The sequence below is a fragment of the Poecile atricapillus genome, chromosome 1, assembly GCF_030490865.1.
Source record: "Poecile atricapillus isolate bPoeAtr1 chromosome 1, bPoeAtr1.hap1, whole genome shotgun sequence".
Taxonomy (NCBI): domain Eukaryota; kingdom Metazoa; phylum Chordata; class Aves; order Passeriformes; family Paridae; genus Poecile; species Poecile atricapillus.
The window spans coordinates 156,393,569-156,411,084 of record NC_081249.1 but is presented as its reverse complement, the minus strand read 5'-3'; the positions used below and the strand labels follow the sequence as shown (position 1 = coordinate 156,411,084).

The 17,516-nt window shown below is 35.8% G+C and overlaps 1 protein-coding gene across 5 annotated transcripts in view; it reads left to right on the top strand.

Annotated features, from left to right (window-relative positions):
• RALGAPA1 (Ral GTPase activating protein catalytic subunit alpha 1) overlaps positions 1-17,516 on the top strand; it is a 131,264-nt gene that overhangs the window by 84,287 nt on the left and 29,461 nt on the right. For all 5 annotated transcript variants that reach the window (XM_058864628.1, XM_058864605.1, XM_058864620.1 and 2 more), the window contains 3 exons: positions 1,683-1,838; positions 11,996-12,154; positions 14,107-14,234. In XM_058864628.1, the coding sequence (XP_058720611.1) occupies positions 1,683-1,838; positions 11,996-12,154; positions 14,107-14,234 (443 nt within the window). The remainder of the gene's footprint in view (positions 1-1,682; positions 1,839-11,995; positions 12,155-14,106; positions 14,235-17,516) is intronic.

The following is a 17,516-nucleotide window of genomic DNA, read 5'->3' as shown; positions in this document are numbered from 1 at the left end:
TTTTTACAAAGACAATTACTGACACCGTCATGTATTACAAGTCTGGTTCTTCATCATTACTCACACAAGTTTCAGTGCTCACAAGTACTGAAACACACGGGTTTAAAAATGGGACTTAGAGAAAAGGTCCTGATTTAGTTTCATTAGCAATACTAGCCATTTAAATTTAAGCTCTCAACAACTGAAGCAAGTTTGTTCAGGCAAAGATAATTCTTTAATGTGCAGTCCTGTACTTGGCTTTCATGGACTGATTAGGAGGAATCTTGATTTCCCTGTAAGCTTGTAAATTGTTATGGCCATTGAAGTTTGAGCTTTGCTCAAGTTCAGGACTTCCAAAAGTACAGACAAGCAACTTCTCACATACTCTCTTCTTCCTGCCTTCTACTGCAGGCATGTATCAGTTCACACACTCCGTTCTACTTCTCTTCCAGCAGTTAGAAATATTGTGATCTACCCCCTCATCTATGTGGGCCTGCAGCTCTTTAGTCACTTGTTCAATACTGTCACAAGGATTTCCTTTTTTCCGTCTTTCTTTCAGATGCACAGGATTAATTACCACAGCAAAGTTCAGTTTGGCTCTGTTGCACAGAATACACGAATGGCTTTTGGTCCTGGTTGGCTGCAGGTCAGCCAATATATGAGAACCTTTAAGAAGCTGCAGGGTTTTTGCTCCTCTTGCAACTTGTGCTCATTAGGAGTGTCCACATGAGTGTCTATCTTGTTCTTTGTGTTTCTTTACTCCTTAGGTACAAAAGGACGCTACCAGATTAACTGTGTGGATAATGACTCTGACTTTCACACAGGAACAGAGGAAAACAGCTACAAGTCTGCTGATTTTCATGAACATAGATGTTTATTTCCCATATTCTGGAGGAAAAAAACCCAGCGCTAGTAGCATAAGATATCCTTCTTTAGTGGTTTAATTCTCCTAAGGCAGTATTAGCTAGTTTAAAGAATTACCAATTTGGATTAATATTCCATAATGAGACAACTAATATTTAAATATTTTAACATTAAATTCTGCATCCTTTAGTATCAAGAAAACAAATATATCCCATGTGGGCAGAGATTAATGTGTTTCACATCCATAAAACAACTTCTTATAGTCACTGTTTTAAAGGTGAAACAGCATATTAAGCATGCTTACTTACTTCAGTGTCAGTGTATTTCCCACTGATCAAAGACTTAAAAATTTATTTAAAAATTATCAGTTAGTTTCCTGTGATTTTTTTTTTTATATTCACAGAATGAAAATTTCTTTAAAAAAATGTGTGTAAGGTAATAAATTCCCTGGCTGTTACACAGTGTTTTTCCAGAGATCAGGTCAAGGTTGATGTAGTATCAGAGAATTTAAAAAAATTCAGGAAGCACATGTAAGTGATTGCAGTCAAATGATCAGGAAATAATGCAGTAAATATTATTTACACAATCTTTCCTTTCTTCTAATCTCATCTCTCCAATAGCTTCTGTGGTGATCATGGAATATAGGATGCTAGTGCGCTGCAGTTGATTTCCAGTGCAGTAAGAAAATCTGAGCTCTATTAGAAACAGAGTGTAACTATACTGTTGGGAAAATGATCTTCACTTCTAAAGTTCAATTGAAAGTGTGTTTTAAAGTATAAAGAGTGTATTTATTACCTGATAATTTTTTTCTTGTAAAGTTTCCTGGTCTTTATTTCTAGGTAAATCTCACAAACCATTGTGGCTTTATGGGAGGATTGCAAAAAAACAAAAGCACTGGATTGACCACTCCATATTTTGCTACCTCAACAGTGGAAGTAATGTTCCATGTGTCAACAAGAATGCCTTCTGATTCAGATGACTCTTTAACAAAAAAGGTAGGTGTCTCTGAATAAACAGTGTTCTCTTGGTAATAAACCTAGAGTTATTAGAGTCAAAAAAATCCAGTACTTTTGAAACCTTAGATGCCAATTAAGAAATATGTGGTGAGTACTTTCTGAGATGACTTCTTATTTACGTAAGGCTCATCTGCAGGTTATTAGCATAATTTTCCCTTTAAAAAGCAAAAAGGTTAAAAACATGAAGACATGTTTATTGTATACAAGGTGGTTTGTCCTGGAGGAGGCACAGATTCTCAACAGTGATATGATCTCTTATAGCTACATTAAGAAAAAAAAAATGGTTTTCTGTATTGGTATTTTTTTCTTTAGAATTTAATAAATTCCACATTAGTGATAATAAGTTACAGTCTGTGTCCTTTTATAAATGAACAATTAGCTATCCTCAGACTGTCCCCCCATCCTGCATACATACATCTTCAAATGTGCTAATCCATTCACTAGACACGTTAATGAGCACTGGTTGAAGTGTAATATTGGAGGAACTGAAGCTGGTTGACCTCAGCATGGACTTTAATACTTGTAATTAAATTAGATGGTAGACAGTTAGTAAAGAGAGAAATAGCCATGCCTCTGGCAAGCTTCAATTATTAATGACTTCTTTTTCTTTGTGTTCAACTTGAAGAAAAAAAATTATTGTTCTTATTATAGACTGACTATGAATTCTGACTTCTCACTGTTCCATCTCAGGTTGGTTTGGTTGGTGTAGGGTTTTTTAATTAAAAATGCTTTTGCTTGTGTGCCTGAGATGCTGCATCCTTTCTGTTCTTTATTTCCTGAAGTAAAGTCAGGGTAATACTAAGGTTGTTAAATGATTTATAGAAGTGGATAATAGCAAAATAACTCATTTTAAAATCAGATTGTTGCTACTGTTTTCGTATAAGACAGTGGGGGGGGTGTCTTTTTAAGTTGACTGTCTTCTTTATTTTTGAAACAAAAATCTGATTTTATAAAACACAGCTTGTAATTAAGCTTACAATGTTTGTTTATAATCTGTTTGAATTAGATCATTACAAAGTGTTGAAAAGGGGGAGAAGATGGGTCACAGGGAAAAATAATTAAGAGTGAATAATTTGAAAGTGCTATGGGCTTCAGCGGAACATAGAGGCAAGATTTCATGTCTGTTTCCGGAAGCGCATCATGAATGAGTGTTTTAGGTAGCTCAAAGAATGACCAGCAAAGACATTGGCAAAAGTAGGGTTAATATTCAAATAAAAGTGTGACACAGTTCATTTGCAAGGTACTGCCTACTGGATGCTTAAAGCACACAGAGAAGAGTCAGACTAAAATGTAAAATCAATCAATTGAAAACTGAAATCAACCACGTATGATCTATGTGGAGGCTGGGGATAAAAAGGGTAAGGATGGGAAAGGGTAAGGATAAAAAGCAATGAGGAGGATCCTCTCAATGAGTCACAAGGTTCAGATTGGATCCCCTTGCCAAACTTAGCCCCAGACTTGAACAACAGTTAAAGCTTAAAGCTTTTAGCCACATGTAAACTTAACAGCACTTAACATCAATAGCTTAATTTAAATAATGTAACAAAAAGTTCTGTAGAATTTACTGCAGCACAGCAGTAACTCACACTTACAAATCTAAAGTACTTAATCTGAGAGCAAAGTTCACAGTACAGTTGCTATAGCACATTTACACTTGCATGCACACAGATCTAAAGGAGTATGTACGAGGTATATACCTGTAAAAAATTCTCCTGGAGTTCAGTCAACTACTCATGTCAGATGCCTTTGCATCTTCTCAACAAATGAAGGGGTTGATCCTTGAGCAGCAGGAGTATCAGCCCAGGCTCCATTGGTGGCATTTGATAGCAATCCTCTGAGTACAGAAAACTCGAGTGTTTGCTGCCTCCGAGAAGGAGCTGAGTGCTGTCTGACTCAGAGGGAGATGGCAGCCTGCAGCTGACTGATGGTCCAGGAGCACTCAAAGGGTCTCACATCCAACCACTGTTTGTAGGGCTGCAAGAGAGTTGAACTTAGTCATAGTAATTTTCCATTCTGTCTTTCAAAGAAAGTTTGATCACAACTTTGATAACCAGTTCCACTTAGGCTGTTATTCATGCAAGAAAAACAGGTTTCCAAGGTTGTTCATTAAAAAACAGGTGCTCATTAGATAGCCCAAGTTCCTGGGACCAGACAGTGTTTCTGATGCACTCAACAGGAGCTTAGCCCAGGTGCTGTTTGTCAAGGCCAAGGCCTAACAAGCATTTCTAAGATGACAATGCAGTCCAAGGGGGTAGGGAAGGATTCACCACCACGGAACACCCTGCATCTACATACAGCTTTTCTTGCCAGGTGAGGCTCAGTGCTGGTCCAGGCTTCCTGTGACTCAGCTTGTGAAAGTTGTGTCAGCTGGACTTCTTAACAGTTCCAGCTTGCCCCAGACCTGTTTCTTTCCTGCTTTATGAATAGTCTCACTCATCAGAAATTTGGTATATTTGAGGTCTGTATGGATGTGTAAAGTGTATCAATGGATTGAGATGTTATTTTTGGCTCGGCTACTGGTTGACTGTTTAATCAAGCTACTTTATTTCTCTGTGGCTTTATTTTCTGTTCTTCCTCAGTGTGTTGATTTTGTTCTTTTTAAGCACATTTTCCCAAGAACAGAGGCTTGTGAGCCTCTCTCTGTCTCCTCCCTTCCCTCACAGTTTTTGGCCCATTTCAATCAAATCTAATAGAGACATGTTTAAAAGCTGTTCATTTTATGTATGTTTAATGATGATACCCTGAGGAAAGGAGATAGACTAGGTGAGACTTTTAGTGCTTCTACTCAGCAAGTAAAGACTTAATGGGAAGAAGCATTAGATATCAAGGACCCAGCAACAGAGAGATGTTAAAAAATTCATCCTAAACTTGAGGGAAACATCAGCAGAAGTTTACATCTTGGGATAAACCAGCAGGTGCTATCAGGAGACATGAGTAGGAAAACAGTCTTAATTCATTTACTGTTTCTGCAACTACTCATGTTGCTTGGACTGAACATATCAGCAAAAGGATTGTGTTTTATGAAATCAGCTCACACACACTATCAAAATTATTTGAGAGCCGTGTGAGTGCTAACAGTTTTAATTGTTCTGAGTGCATGTACTGTTCATGACCTTCAGAGAACAGTTGAGATTTGAGCTTCTCTACAGGTCTTTCATGTGATTTTTTGTCTGTTTTATTCAATGGAAGAAAAGCAAGCAAACTTGCAGTAGTTGGCTTCAAATGGCTGCTGTTTTTTATATTGTAAATGTGCCTAGAGGTACATGATAGGTTCATCTTATAAATGGAAATTAAATTAAATTAAAACAAAACTTCTTCCTGCCACTTGAGCCACTGTAAAAGCAAGATTCTGTTTCAGGGGGTAAGCCATTTTAAAACCGATTTTCCATCAGTCTTAGAGAGTAGTAAATTAAACTTTTAGGTGTCTTGATACCTCTGAAGGATTTGTTTCTGAAGATATGAACAAGAGCAAAAAAAGACATGAATTCAAAAACTGATGAAAAACTTCTGATTGTGTAAAGGAACTTAAGATTGAAATACATACGTAAAATATTTAATTTGCAAATAGAAAATTAAAGGTTTAATGCTGATAATGCAATCCATTCTGGTTTTCTTGCAATTAAAGGTTAGAGTAAAAAGTATTTACATTAACCTTACAAGAATAAGCTTGCAGAGAATATGAGGGCTAAATAATGTGAAGACTCAGTTCTCAGAATGAAAAAGGTAATAGAGGCACATAAATGAGCTATCACCTGTTTACCTCCTTCCTTAAGAGGAACTTCCTACAGGAGTGAAAGCATTGTGAGAATTTTATACACACAGTATATAAATAAAAAGTAGTAATGTTGTTTATGATTAGAATACTAATTCATCTTGAGCTTTTGGTGTATGACATGATTCTAAGTTTTGCATGACATGATCCTAACCAGCTCCCAGTACGTGTGTTTTTTTTATTGCATTGTTAACATGTGTTGGGAACTTGAAGGTTTATAGGTGTGACTTGTTAGTACATCATTTTTTTGAGTTACATTTAGATACACATATTGCTAAAAAACCAAACCAAAAAAACAAAAACCCCAAACACACCATAGTTATTGAGACAAAGTTTTGTGAAAGATTAATCTAGGAGATTCGTGCACTGTAGACAGTAGTGCTGTTAACATTAAATGGACAAAAGTAGCTGCATAAAGCCATTACTTCATATCTCTGCTCCTTTTGTTCTTTTTGTAATAAACACTTCTATTTTTGAAGAAGAAAAAAGTTGAGGCTAGCTGTTCTATCAGAAGAAAATATAATAGCTTTTTTTCTCCCTCCTTTAGGTAAGTGGGTATTAGAAATTACAGTAATTTTGGCAAGAGTTCAAGGGTTAATGTAACAGATAAATAAAAGGAATTTTCTGTAAATTGAGCCCTGCATTATTTCACTTGTCTTGCTTTTCCAAACCTAACTCATTTAATTTTAAAAAGTAAATACTTAAATTCTTCCTGACAGTGTGCTTTGCTTTTACTATCGTTTATTACTTCAATTATACTTGGTATCACTTAGAACAATCTGCCATTTGGAAATTTCAGTATAGCCTGCAGCTTAGTTTAAAGTCTGGCTGCTATTGTAACATGTACAGCATATGACACTAATGTATCAAAATTAGATTTGATCATCCCTCCTGGTTATATTTATTTCACGTTTCTTTTGTATTCAGTTAACATAAATGTATTAGGAGAGCTGACACATGATGATGGTTATAGAGTAAGAATATTTTAAAGTATTTTGAGTTAAATTTGAAATTTCAGGTAACCTACCAGTTGGTCATTTTTATATATTTGTTCTAATGGAGTAGAGTTTCAAAGCAAGCCTAAAAAACCCTGTTTGTCTCTTTTATCTCCTCGGGGCTGTCTTCCCGACAGCTCAGGTTTAAAATGGCTAAAACAGAGCTCTTAATCTCTTTCTCATTGCCACCTTTCCAGATCACCACAGATAACATGACTATTGTGCCTGTCACTTGTGCCCATAGCCTGAAATCATCTTTAATTTGGTCCACTTTCTGGATTCTTACATTCATCCTATGCTTACAACGCTTCTTTTTCCCACCTAACACTTCTTCCAACATAACCTTTCTGTACACGCAGTTAAAATTTATTCTCTATATTGTAAACTGTTATTTTGATTGCTGAACCTTCCTTTCTCTGGTCTTGACACTTTCATTCTGCAAGAATGCTGATATAAACAACATTTTTCTAATCTTTAACACCTTTTTACATTTGTAAAACACCTTCTTTGCATTTTTCCATCTCCATTTTGTGTCATGTCTTATGTTTAGATAATGAACTCTCTAGGGCAGTTTGATCTGCATTTAGACTGTTAGAATACTGGTGTGTAAGCTATAGTTCCAGGTGTTTCCAGTGTCTCACCAGTTGCTCAAAGTATAATGTTATTTTAGGGCATTTTATTATTTGTATTATGTCTCTGGTAGTGATTTGCACTTCGTTAGGCTTACTGTGATGTATACACATAAGAAGTTGTAAATTCAGGAAAACAAGCTCAGGAAATAAGTGTGAAGACAATTGGTGGTGAGTTTTGAGTAACCATTAACACAGAATTCAGTCTTGACAGCTATCCATTCTGTGTGCACCAAATCCCATTCTGGTAGATAACACTGGCACCACACCTTCTTGGGAAATCATGTTTTCGTCTGTCCTTAAGGTTTCAATGAGCAGTGGTAGTTGTAGCTCAGTTTCTTTCTCCTACATGTGTCCTGGGCACTGAATTCTGGGATGCTTCCAGTTCAATACAAAGAAATAAAGAATCCAGATTAAAGTTGAAAGAGGTCAGGTGCTGGTTCTCCTGTGGTGTAATAATTACAGTGAATGATGGATTCTCAAAATGTATGCTGTGCTTGCAGGAGATCTTGGTTGTTTAGCACTGCTGAATTTCAAGGTCCTCAAATGAGAAATTGAGAAGAAAACTGAAATTCTTCTTTCTAAATGGTTTATGTAAAACCTAGCAGATGAAATAAGCCAGGAAAGCTTTTCAAGTCAATTTCAGGTGTAAGATCTCTTCCATGAATCAAGTGCTGTTGATGAGTCAAGTTACCACTATTTGCACTTTTTCAGAAGCTTTTCATGCTGACCAAGGTGAAGATATCTCATTTATAAGAAGCATTTGTAAGGACATTTCATCTGTAAGAAGCAGTAAGGAGTACTGTGTTAGTATTGTCTGATGTTCTTCTGATCTAAACTTGAGAAGAGAACAGAATTACTTACCCAGAACTTAGTTATTCTCCAGACATAAACTCAGCAACATGCAACCTTGTTTTCTTCTCTATTATTTTTTTTCAGTCATCTGACCACCTGTAATAGAAACAAGGTTTTGATCCTGAGTACTTCTCTTTTCGTTATATACCACCATTCATACTTTATACTATCATCCACCTACTTGCATCCTCTGATTTTAACTCTTAATCCATTACATGTCACAGAGCTAGCATTCTGCATTTCACTCAAACTGGGTCATTGTCAGATCATTCTTGATAGTAATCATGAGGTGAAATACATTTGACAAGACCTGGAACTCTGAAATAATCTGATTAATTTTCCTTTTCCTCTGAAAAGGTTTCTGCTTTTAGCCTGGAATGTATTCTCACACATATATATGAGTATTAAGCAAACTTTGAAATTGGAAAGAAAAGTTGCTGATGGCTTCAGTACACTTGGCATCCAAAAATATGTGTCCCTTGTCAGTAATCCTGCTGAAATTACCACACAGTACACTTTTATCACAGCAAAATCTTTATCCAGTGTGAAAGCATGCATCAGTAGTGCTGCTCCATCTGGGTAGCTTTGACAAAAGTGCAAGAACTCAGATCCTATCTAATTAACTGCAGGTATCAGTAACAGGTACACAGGGGCAACCTTTGACAAACAAAATTCAGAGGCAGTGATGCCCTCATGAAGCTGCAATATCTAAACTCCTTCTATGTTTTGGATTTTAAAGCTATTTATTTGGCATGTACACTGTCAGCATCACTTGTTTCTAACAGTCTAACAGGGTTTATTGTCTCTGAGTCCAAAGATGGCAAGTAAAGGAGGAAAAATTCTTTTAGTAAATAGTTCAATATTGCTGAATTATGAATGGTGCAGTGCAGTGATGGTGTATCAGCCCCAGTTCTGCTTTTTGGCAGTTGGTTCAATGAGTTCACTCAGTGTCCAGATGGCCATCCCTCCATCTAGGATCATGTGGGTTTTTTACATTCCACAACACTTCATGTCCAAACTGATTTGCTTCATGCTTTCTCTTTGGCTGGGCAGCCTCATTCTCCATGAGCTTTTCACTTGCTTCTAAGTGTGAGCCTGTCAGTCCCTGATACCTTAGCATTGTCATATTTCAACAGCTAGTTTGACTGTCACTTCACTAAGAAAGCAAAATGGGAATTTTTATTTATTTATTTTTTAATCTAAGGTGCAATTCCTCACTGACTTCTCTGGTGATATAGCCAGTTTAAGATGTGACAACCCTGCTTTCCACTCCTGTCGTGCTTCAAAAAGAGGTGCCAACAAGTTGTTTTCTTGGCCTATGTTTGAGACCAGTATAAAGAAATGAACTGAATTTAAAACAAAAACCTGGCATACATTTTCCCCCTCGGATTATGTTTGTGATCCATTTTAAAAATTATCTCATGCCTAAAGAGTAAAGTTGGTTAACTGTGGCCAAAGGAGAAGAGGCCAGGGATAATGATTTATTAGACAGCAATGCTAGAGGAGACTGAAATGAAGCTGAGCCTTGTGTAAACTTAAAGGATAGAACTCTGCCCTGATGAAAATCAATGGATGGGGCTGTTCTGGTGCCACAGTGCAAAGTTTCTTTAATTAGTGTTTTGCTGCAAAACTAAAAGATAGGAAGGAGAAGTTGTTTTTCTGGGGATTGGGGGGCTTGGAGGGTTTTTTTGTTGTGTATTTTGGAGTTTATCTAATCAAGTCCTCCAAGCTATAGCCAGGAAAGAAAAAACAACTAAGTGTGCTTCTTGTCACTCTCTTACTGCTCTTACTGACTTTATTGCTTTCTACAACTACATGGAAGGAGGTTGTAGCGATGCAGAGGTCAGTTTCCTCTCCCAAGTAGCAAGAGACAGGATGAGGAAATTGCCTCAAGTTACACTAGGGGCAGTTTAGACTGGATGTTAGGAAAATCTTCTTAACAGAAGGAGTTGACGAGCACTGGAACAGGATACCCAGGGAAGTGGTGGTCATTCCTAAGGGTACTTAAAAGATATATACATGTGGTGCTTAGTGACATGGTTTAGTGATGGACTTGTCAGTGTTAGGTTAACAGATGATCTTGATGATCTTGGAGGTCTTTTCCAGCTTAAATGATTTTATGATTCTTAGGTAGGTGAGGGTCAATTTTGCAATTAATTGTCTTTTATGATGTTGTCGTTGTTATGTGTTATCTAACGGTCCTTCAGCTGCTGTTTGTTGCACATTGGCCTTTCATGTTGCTGTCTGGCTTTATTCTAATCTAGTAAAATAAAGCTCAATGTAGTGAATGTTGGCATAACCAATTCTATTGCTGGATTGAGTTTAAGTGTTAGTGCAGCAGTGTCCCTAAGTAAGTGTTGTTCAAAATAATTCAGCCATCTACACAAGAGGGAAGAACAGCTGGCTTCAAAGGCACCACAACCGTTTTAGAGTAGGTGTGTATACAGTCGTGTCCAGATAATTAATAAATTACTTGTTGGGCATCAAAGAAGAGATTGAAGCCACCTGTGCTTTGTCCAGTCCAACACTGAAGAAAATCCTTTTATTAATAGAAAGACAACCCTGTTCTTTAGTCTGATGCAATTTAAAGCTAACAGAGAAGAGACAACTTCCTTTTCTCTTTTTTTTTTTTTTTTTTTGAGTCTGCTACTGACAACTGGTGTAGGCCTTCAGATAAGACAAAGGTAGAATTCCAGGAGGTTCTGTAAAATAAGTGTATAATTGCAATTAAATTTCTCTGAAGACTGTGCATGTGTATTGCTTTCATTTAAAGTGCTCTGGCATATTGTTGCTTTTTTGTATAGAATAGCTTCTTGTATATGCTGAGTGGTATTTGTATGTTACGTGTTAACAGCAGTTCACAGTTCAGTCCTTTGAATAACATCAGGGTGGTTGTTTGACAAATTCCATCTACCTAAAACTGTGGAAACAAGCTGAGAACAGGGGCGAAGACAATTGTCAGTAACTGGTGATGCACTAGGGGATAAAAAAAGATTTTCCAGTTTGAATTTTCAGAAATAACTCTTACTGGAAAGAATCTCATATTTAATAATTTGAATGTATTTGATCAGTATACATAAAGCCTTGCTACATGATGTGAACATTTGTTGCCAGAGGATAATATTTATCAGAAGGAGTGTTTTGGTTCTTCAATGCAGGTAATTCCACTGTGTTCAAGGAATTCCTTAATCTGGTTATATGGTTACATCTGAGGACAGGATGGATTTGGAGGAACACATTTGGCCATTCTAAGCAAGATCTAGAACCATTTCATAGTTTGTAGGGGAGCAGGGTGTGATTTTTACAAAGGTGTCCAGGTCTCATAGAAAATGAGCATTTATCTTAGTTGTTCTGAGAGCTATGGAGAATGCAGTAGCTATTCTCCTTTAAAAGCTTTTTGTTTGTAGTAAGCAGTTTGGAATTTGGCTAGAATGATGAGCTTCTTCTTCTTCTTCTCAGGTATGTAACTTTTAAACATATCTCCATTTTTATACTTTAGATATAAATACAAAATTTAGTAATCTTCTGCTGATCAGTGGTGGCAATCTTGAAAACATTTTAATAAATAAGGTTCAACCACTCTACATTCCTGAGATAATATCCACAAAGTTTTAGCTTCCAGTAGGAAACAGATTTTCACATACCTGTTAATTTAAATAGAAAATTACACCAATGTGTAAAAATATATAGCACAAACAAGTGCTGTCAACTAATACACTGAAATTGTGAAAGAACTGTTGTGTAATTTGGTTATTTTACTCATTTTTCTTCATGTGTTTTTAGTGGGTTTGTCTTTTTAATAATGTACATTTAATATAACTGTATGGCTACAGAATATTAATTAAGAATATTCAAACTGATGGTGTTTTATCCCTGATTTTCCAGCTAAGACATTTAGGAAATGATGAAGTACACATTGTCTGGTCAGAACATACTCGAGATTATAGAAGAGGAATAATTCCAACAGAATTTGGTGATGTTCTTATAGTTATCTATCCCATGAAAAACCATATGTTCAGTATCCAGATCATGAAAAAGCCTGAGGTAAAGATTTGTTTTCTTTTGTGTTCCCTTCATGTGTTTAACATGAACTGAGTTTTGTTTAGAATCTGAGGTTTTGGTATAATAGTTTGATCCAACATGGTGGTATCTTAAGCATGGAAAGTTGCAGTGGTTTTAGGAGGGAAAAGGAAGAGCTCAGTACAGTGGATAGCAAAATAAGTAACTAGAAATTACAAAGGCCTGATGCTGTAAAGCATATCTGCCAACAACATAATCTGGAAACAAAACTATGTAGATTATTATCATACATATTATAATATTCTAATTTAGAATATTCTACATAATAATTTAAATATTACAGTAAACTTGTCACACTTTTTTATCAAATTCGATACGTAACCGAGGTAGTTGAATAATGGCCTATTCCAACCTCCTCCATCTATGTCATAGCCCCTTTTTTCCTCTCAAACCTATTTTTTACTTTCTTCTTAACTCCACACAAGAATTTGGAGATGAATTCAGTAAAGTAAGACCATTCAGCCCTTAGGATTAAGAACACACATTCTTTCTAAGGACTGTTCCCCAAATGTCAGTGCTGCCCTGTTCTTAAAACAGTGGTTTAGGGTTGTGAATGCCAAACTGACTGAGTAAAAGTAGTCATGAGTTTTTGTACTACCTGACTTCTGTGTGTGATGTCACTTGCCATGAATTTCTATACTTTATTAAAGTTATTACTACATGCACTCAAATTAATAACTGAGGTATGACAGAAATAGGATTACCTCATTATGATGATTGCCTCTATCTATTGATAGGCATGAAATAATCTGTTTTGTTATCGTTGGATTATTTATATTTTTAACTAGTAAGTATGTTCTTCCTTTTACTACTTTAACTACAAATAATTATCTCATTGGGAGCATGCAGATTAAGAAGGAAAGCAACAATTATGGAAAACGGGGATTGTTGTTAGTCCAAAAAGAGGTCCTTGTATGTGAAAAAAGTGCCTTCCATCAGATTTCAATATTCTCAAAACTACAGTAAATGACTAGTGGCAAAAATAATGCAGGAATCTAAAATTCTTTTGCAGCATTTGTTTCCACTTAGCAGGAAGAATATTTAGTGTACACTCCGCTTCCTTTGCTGTGCTGATGCACAAATTTTGCTGCCCTTCTGCTTTATGTCAGCAGGTTCAGAACTTTATTCACATGTACAGGAAATGAAGATACTTAATACTGAATGCTTGGTTTGTTTAGTTTTGTTTTAATTGCAAAATGATGATTGGTTAGAGAGAAATGTAATACCAAAACATAAGATCTATCTGTTCTGTTCACCTTTTAGGGCCTAGCTATACTAAATATTGAGTGTTTCTACTGATCTCTCAAATAAAGTTTTACAGTTAGGCTCCAAATAGGCAAAACTTTCACCACAGATTTCTTCTGTAAAGGGCTTACAGTCTTTTTGTTTAGATAATTTAGGAAGGAAGAAAAAAAAAAAAAGGAAATAGAAGATGAGGGTCACTACACCAGTAACTGTATAACCCTTTCACACTGGGTCGGTCCTTATAGACATGTTAATAACTAGAGCCACGATAAAAAATATTTTAGAATTTGAGTAATTATTTCTTTTGCTTCTTACCGTCTATAAGATTATCATCTAACCTATCAACCTCATAAACATCATATGCATGACTGTTCCTAGGATTTTTGCAGCAAATGTTGGAAATTATTTTTGATGAGACATAGTATTCAAATAGTTGCTTAATTTTTTTCAAATGCTGTGTTATCTGTTGCCAAGGATATCAAGCAGTTATATGGCTGTATATTTCCACAAGAGGAAAGGTCTGACTTGCAACACAATAACTGGTTTGATTATCTAGAAATGAGGAGGGAAAAAGACATATATTTGAGTGCTCTATTGTTAATGTTGATTGCTAATTGTTATAGCTATGATCATGTCTTGCTTTATGTTGAACTTCTTAATTTTTTATTCAGGTTCCATTTTTTGGTCCACTCTTTGATGGTGCTATTGTGAATGGAAAAATTCTGCCTATTATGGTTCGTGCAACAGCTATAAATGCAAGCCGTGCATTGAAATCATTAATCCCATTATACCAAAACTTGTATCCTTTCACTCAAATGGTTTCTAAGGCATATACATTCCCTTGCTGTCCTACAGATATGATATTCATGGATTTTTCTCTTTTTTTCAGATTAATACAGGGATATTTTTTTTTTTTTAATGGTGATTTTGCCTTTAGGGAACTTAAACCCATAGAAGGGCATTCAAATGAAGATCATCTTTTTTAATTAAATAAAGAATAGATTAAGTGCAGAAAAATTGCCTCTTTCTAATGTTTTCTAGCATGGACTTGTCATTTCTCATTAACAAAATTATTTTAATGACCATTTTGTGAGTAGTCTTTTTAAAATAGCAATATTACGATGTTAATAATCCTTCTTTCTTAAGATATTTGTCCAATATTAATGTGACTTAGTTTTATTTTCTAGTTCCAAGAATGCTGTTTTCCTTCAAGGTGAGAAGTTTATTAAACTTCTGTCATACAGATTTTGTTATTCAGCTCAGAATACAAAGTTGATGTCAAAATCATGTTAGTGTCTTTGTAAATGTTTCAGAAAAGGCTGTCACTTTTCTGTTGTTGCTGTTGGAACTGAAATTGTATGTTTTGGAGGGGTTGTTCTTGGAAGAATAGATTTATCAACCATAAATTAAAAAACGCAAGGTAAGTCAGTCACTTTTGCCCCTTCCCTTACTTTAAATTGAATTCTGTTAGTTAAACCAACAAGTTAAAATCAACCTGTTAGTTAAATCAACAAGAAATTTTTGAATTTCATAAACTGAAAAATAAGTTTAAATTTTGATCCAAAAAGAATTCTGTGCTTAATTTCTAAGCAAGCTGTAAATACTAGTACTTGTCATGTGATAGATTGTTGATAAAATACTATTTTTTCCATGGCTGACTGTTAATACTTGCAGAGTTTTGGATTAGATATGATGAAATGGATTTACAGATGAATGATGGATGTGTTTTATGTGATCACATTATGTGATGTTTGTGCCATTTCTGTAGATGACACATGTTGATTCATTGTATTTTCATGTTTGGAAAGGTCCGATCTTTCTGTCATTACTCAAGTAGCGTAGTCAAAGAATTTAAAATGTATTATCATCATAATCGTCAGCTATCAAAAGTGATGGTTTAGAGCATTATATTGATGTATAGCGATGAGCAATAGGAAAACAATTTGCTTTGAAATAGGAAACTTCCAGTACCAAAAAAAACTCCACAGACTTTGTATGTTTAAACTTCACAGAATATGAACGGTTTTCTCTTTCATATTGCATATTCTTGCCAGCTCAACGTCTAGGAACTGACCAGTTCCACAGAGTTGTGCACTGCATTTTTAATTCATTTCTCCAAATTGTATGTTTTAATATGCATCAAAGCACACATGTCATTTATGACATAACGTGGCCTCCATTAAAATGCTGATATGTCTCCTAGTATGGTTAGTTTGATAAGTGGAAAGCATTATGTGTATTTGATTTTAGATAGTATTGGTTGGTGGGTTTCATGTCATCACTAAGTAAGCTGATGAAGTACCAGTTGACTGGGCACTGATATTAAAGAGTGGAATTCTTTTTCCATCTGGCTTGGAGTATCTTATATTTACTTATATTTACTGTTCAGTATAATAATCTAAAAATTAAAATGAGGTTGTGGGAAGTTCTGTAAAAGCTGTTTGCTTGGTGAGAAATTTGAAAAAAACTCTGCAAACTTTCCTGGCTTGAATTAGGCTCTGATGGAGTTAGTTGTGTCTGTGGAGTACAGCAAAAAATGCAAAACTTCTGAGTCTGGCCTAAGTCTCAGTGGTATAAAAACCTCTTGATTAAAAATGTCATGGACACACTCTTGGTGTTCAACCCAGACTTGAGGTCAAGAAGGAATTTCCCTCATACAAGAATGGCTAAGAGTGGTGGATGTTTCCTGTAACATGGACATGGTTCGTTATCTAGGAACATTTGAAAGTTGAATCTAATTATGTTCATGTGATAGCAGGGATTTGAAGACGTCAAGGACTGTCTTTATTATCTCGTGTTTTTTTCCTCTGGGATATTTAACTATGGCTGCAGCAGTTCACTTCTGGCTTTTAAGTTTGTAGTGGACTAAAGGGTGTGGGGAAAAGGCGTATTTTATTGGCTGTGGTTAAATAGCTGTTCTGGAGACACTACCAGAATTAATGTCTCTTGCAGAAGACAGGATTCGCTAATCAAGGTGGCCTTTCCTTGTGCTGGAATATTGCTGGAGCAAAGAAAAAGAGGGCTCAGAGTGGTGAAAACAATACATTTGAAGAGGGAGGAAAAAGGGAACAAAAACCGCTATTTTTCAGAAAGTACACAAAATGGGAAATTTAAGCTGATGCTCAAGGATTTCCACAAGTTCAGGACAATAACACTGTCAGTGAGAGAGAATCCTGAAGTGATGTTCTTGAAACTAATTTTCATTTACTTATTTATGAACCTCTAAAATACTGAGCAGTGTTAGTTTATTAGGAATTTGGATGATGGTTAATAGATATCCATGAATGTGAATGTCAAGGGCACAAGAGTACATGACACTTGTCAAACAAAACCATGTCAGGCACTACATTTCTGTATTAGCCCTTCTTTTTACAGTAGTAGACCAGCAGAAATAGTTAATTTCAAAGCCAGCATGAGTGTATGGATGTCTCTCTGCCTGCAGGTGTGTAGCTTGTTTTCTGGTACTGTGTCATACTTGGTGGGCACTTTTTGACTTAGTAGGGATTTAAAGACATATATGTAGGCCTGTGCTTATCCATTTTTGAAGAATGTTTATAATATCATGTTGTAGATCTTGTGGTGATGGATTACTGTAAACGCTTAATTAAACTAAGACTGTGTTCATTTGCTTGTGTATGGGATGGGAAAAAATTGTCATTGAACTTGGCCCTCCTACTTCCAAGGAGAGCTTATCTACTCTCTGAGACAGTGCATTTTCTAAGTGCAGACCTTACTGAAAAAATCAGCTGTCATTTGTAATCAGCAGGGATATTCAGTCCTCTTCACGTAACCTGATTGCAACTTTTTCCTTAATGCGCTGGTCTGTTAATCACAGTGTGGCAATGGTAGCATGTGAATGGTATAATAATGGTTGCATGGATACCTGAAATTCTGGTCATCTCCCTCTATAGTCTTCTCCAACTTTGAGTATGTGTCGTACAGTCTGAAGTAGCTTTCTGAGACTGACATTCTGTCAATCACCTTCCTCTTCCTGATGTTACTTTGACATTTCTGATAGGATACTTAGATAGCAAAACACTTTAAAGATTTGATTTGGTTCATGATTTTAAAAGTTTCATCT